Raw genomic sequence first — 2,792 nt, 5'->3', positions numbered from 1 at the left:
CACCCACCCACCCATCCATCTATCCATCCACCCACACACTCATCTATCCACCCACCCACCCATCCACTTATCTATCCACCCATCCACCCACCCACCCATCCACTTATCTGTCCATCCTTCCACCTATTCATCCATCCATCCATCATCTATCCACCCATCTACCCATCCATCCATCCATCCATCCTCCATCATCTATCCACTCATCCACCACCCATCCATCCACCCACTCATTCGGCCACCTACCTACCCACTCATCTATGAATCCTTACTTTTTTCCTTCTACTCATCAACCGTTCCATCCATCCATCCATCCATCCATCCATCCATCCATCCATCCACCCACCCACAAATCCCTTCATGAACCATTCACTCCTCACTCAACCACTCACCTCCTACCTATCCCGTTCATCCATTAACTCAAACAGTCAACTGCTGGCGAGTTGGAGTAGATTTGACATTCCTTCCTCTCTATGAGATCTCAGTCTGGTGGGGCGGTTAGATGCAGTGCAGACCATCCCACCTCAGTGTGCTCACGTCTGGAGAGACGGGAAAACCCAGGCTGAGGGGCTCGAGAAGAGCTGTGAGGGCTCTACCCTGGATGGTATGGGGAAGGCAGCAGGGAAGGGGGTGGAAAATGAAGGCATGCTTGGCCCTGGGTCCAGCTTGGGCAAAGTCCTAGAGGCTTGGAAAACAGACTGTGTGTATGGAGGATGGGGAAGGGAGAGAAATGTGCCTGGGTTACTTGAGAAGCGTTGTGAGCTCCAGGGTGCATGTGGGCAATGGGGAGCCATGCTGGGTCTCTGAGCAGGTGAGGACATCAGTGCCACCCTTCCTTCCCCGCTCTCTCAGGTCTGGAGGTGACACCAGGCCCTGGGGCCTACAGCCCAGAGAAGGTGCCCCCTGTGCGCCATCGGACACCGCCAGCTTTCACCCTGGGCTGCCGCCTCCCTCCTAAGCCCCTGGACACCTCAGCCCCTGCCCCTAATACCTACACCATGCCCCCTCTGTGGGGCTCACAGATCTTCACCAAGCCCAGAAGCCCCAGCTACACGGTGGTGGGCCGCACACCCCCTGTCCGCCCCCCGCAGGATCCTGCCGAGATACCAGGCCCAGGCCAGTACGACAGCCCGGACGCCAACACCTACCGCCAGCGCCTGCCCGCCTTCACCATGCTGGGGCGGCCCCGGGCCCCGCGCCCCCTGGAGGAGACCCCCGGCCCAGGCGCCCACTGCCCAGAGCAGGTCACCGTGAACAAAGCCAGGGCTCCAGCGTTCTCTATGGGCATCCGCCACTCAGAACGGGCCAGCACCATGGCCGCCGCCACGCCCTCCAGGCCTTCGGGGCACAGGCTGCCCGGCCGCTGCTGCTAGGCCAGGCTTGTTTCCCACACGGTGAACGGGGGCGTGGGCGGGCCTCTCCTGGGGCCTGGCTTTTGTTGGAGGGGCTAGGAGAAGCCGAGAGGGACTGGGAAACCAGTATTCCCTTCCCTTTCCTGAACTGTCCGGGTCCTTCTAGGACACCTGATCCTTCCAGTCCCTGGGGGCTGTGACCCGTGGCCCTCTGCAGGGTGCAGGGTGAGTCTCCTTCCAGTGCCCCAGTTTCTTCCAGTTTCTTCCAGGTCACACCAGGCCAGGCCAGGCCAGGCGGGGAAAGGGACACCTTCCGGCCCTCCCCAGTAGCTGGCTGGAGACGGAGCTTCCTGTGTCCTAGAACTCGGCGTCCAGCCCCACTAGGGCCTGGGTCCTCATCACAACTTGGGTTTCTGCCACATTTGGACTCTTCCCTGTCTCATGGAAATGTGGTCACCAGCCCTGGTCCCAGCCCAGACTCAGGCTGGAGGCAGCCCTGAGGCCTGTGCGTTTCCCACTCCACCTTCTACAGTTGCTTAGCCAATAAACCTCTCCCAGGCCGCAAAGCTGTCAGCATCACATGGGCTGGCTCATTTAATGTGTCTACTGACGTCACAGAAAGGAGACACAAACGCTGCCCTCCAGAGCCAGACCCATAGCCCTCCAGTGCCCATGGGGTCTGAGAGACCACGAGAGGGACCCAGGGCGAGGGGAGGCTGGAGGTGGAGCCAAGCTTTCGAGCAGGGAGCCGGGTAGGCTTCCAGGAAGAGGGAATATTGAAGCGGGGTTTTGAAGGATGTATAGGAGCTTGATGTATTCTGATATCTGCCATCAGTAGCTGCTTGCTATGTTTTGGATATTAATAAAGATCATCTATGCTTCATAGCAACTCGGGACCAGGTGGCATTTACTGAGAGGAAATGGTGCTTTGGGGAGACCGGACATTTGTCCTGGGGCATGCTGCCAGCCCCCACCTCAGTCTGATGTCAGGATTTGAACCCTGGACGTTGGACTCAGTTCCTGCCACTGTCTCCTAGGAACAGGAAGGAAACACACTGGTGGTGCCCTGTGACTGAGCCCTCTGTGTGCCAGGGAAGGATGGCACCGGGACCACCATACAAACCTCCCATCCAAAAAGACTCTAATCCCGGAGCTTGGGAGGGTCGGACGCTGCCCCGGGACCTCTCTGAGGGATGCCGCCCGGGAGGCACGCAGGGCACAGAGAAGGGGTGGTCAGGCCGCCCTCTCTTCACCCTACAGCCCTCAGCCTGGGGCCGCCAAACCTGACCCATCCTTCACCCACTAGGTGAACACACCCCGGACCCTGCAGCCTGGATCCCCCGCATATGTCTGGACACGCGCCCAGACGCAGCGTCCCCCCCGCACACAACACACCCACCGCGCGCAGGTCCAGCCGCGGCTCGTCCCCGACCCATCGCGCCC

The 2,792-nt window shown here is 59.9% G+C and overlaps 1 protein-coding gene across 2 annotated transcripts in view; it reads left to right on the top strand.

The window, feature by feature from the left end:
• The window catches only part of ODF3L2 (outer dense fiber of sperm tails 3-like 2), a 13,866-nt gene extending 12,105 nt beyond the window's left edge, over positions 1-1,761 (top strand). For both annotated transcript variants that reach the window (XM_011993041.1, XM_011993042.1), the window contains one exon: positions 850-1,761. In XM_011993041.1, the coding sequence (XP_011848431.1) occupies positions 850-1,370 (521 nt within the window). In that variant the 3' untranslated portion in view covers positions 1,371-1,761. The remainder of the gene's footprint in view (positions 1-849) is intronic.
• The last annotated feature ends 1,031 nt before the right edge of the window (positions 1,762-2,792 follow it).

Source organism: Mandrillus leucophaeus, unplaced genomic scaffold, assembly GCF_000951045.1.
Source record: "Mandrillus leucophaeus isolate KB7577 unplaced genomic scaffold, Mleu.le_1.0 Scaffold423, whole genome shotgun sequence".
NCBI lineage: Eukaryota > Metazoa > Chordata > Mammalia > Primates > Cercopithecidae > Mandrillus > Mandrillus leucophaeus.
The sequence above is the reverse complement of the archived record's forward strand: the minus strand, read 5'-3'. Positions and strand labels throughout refer to the sequence as shown.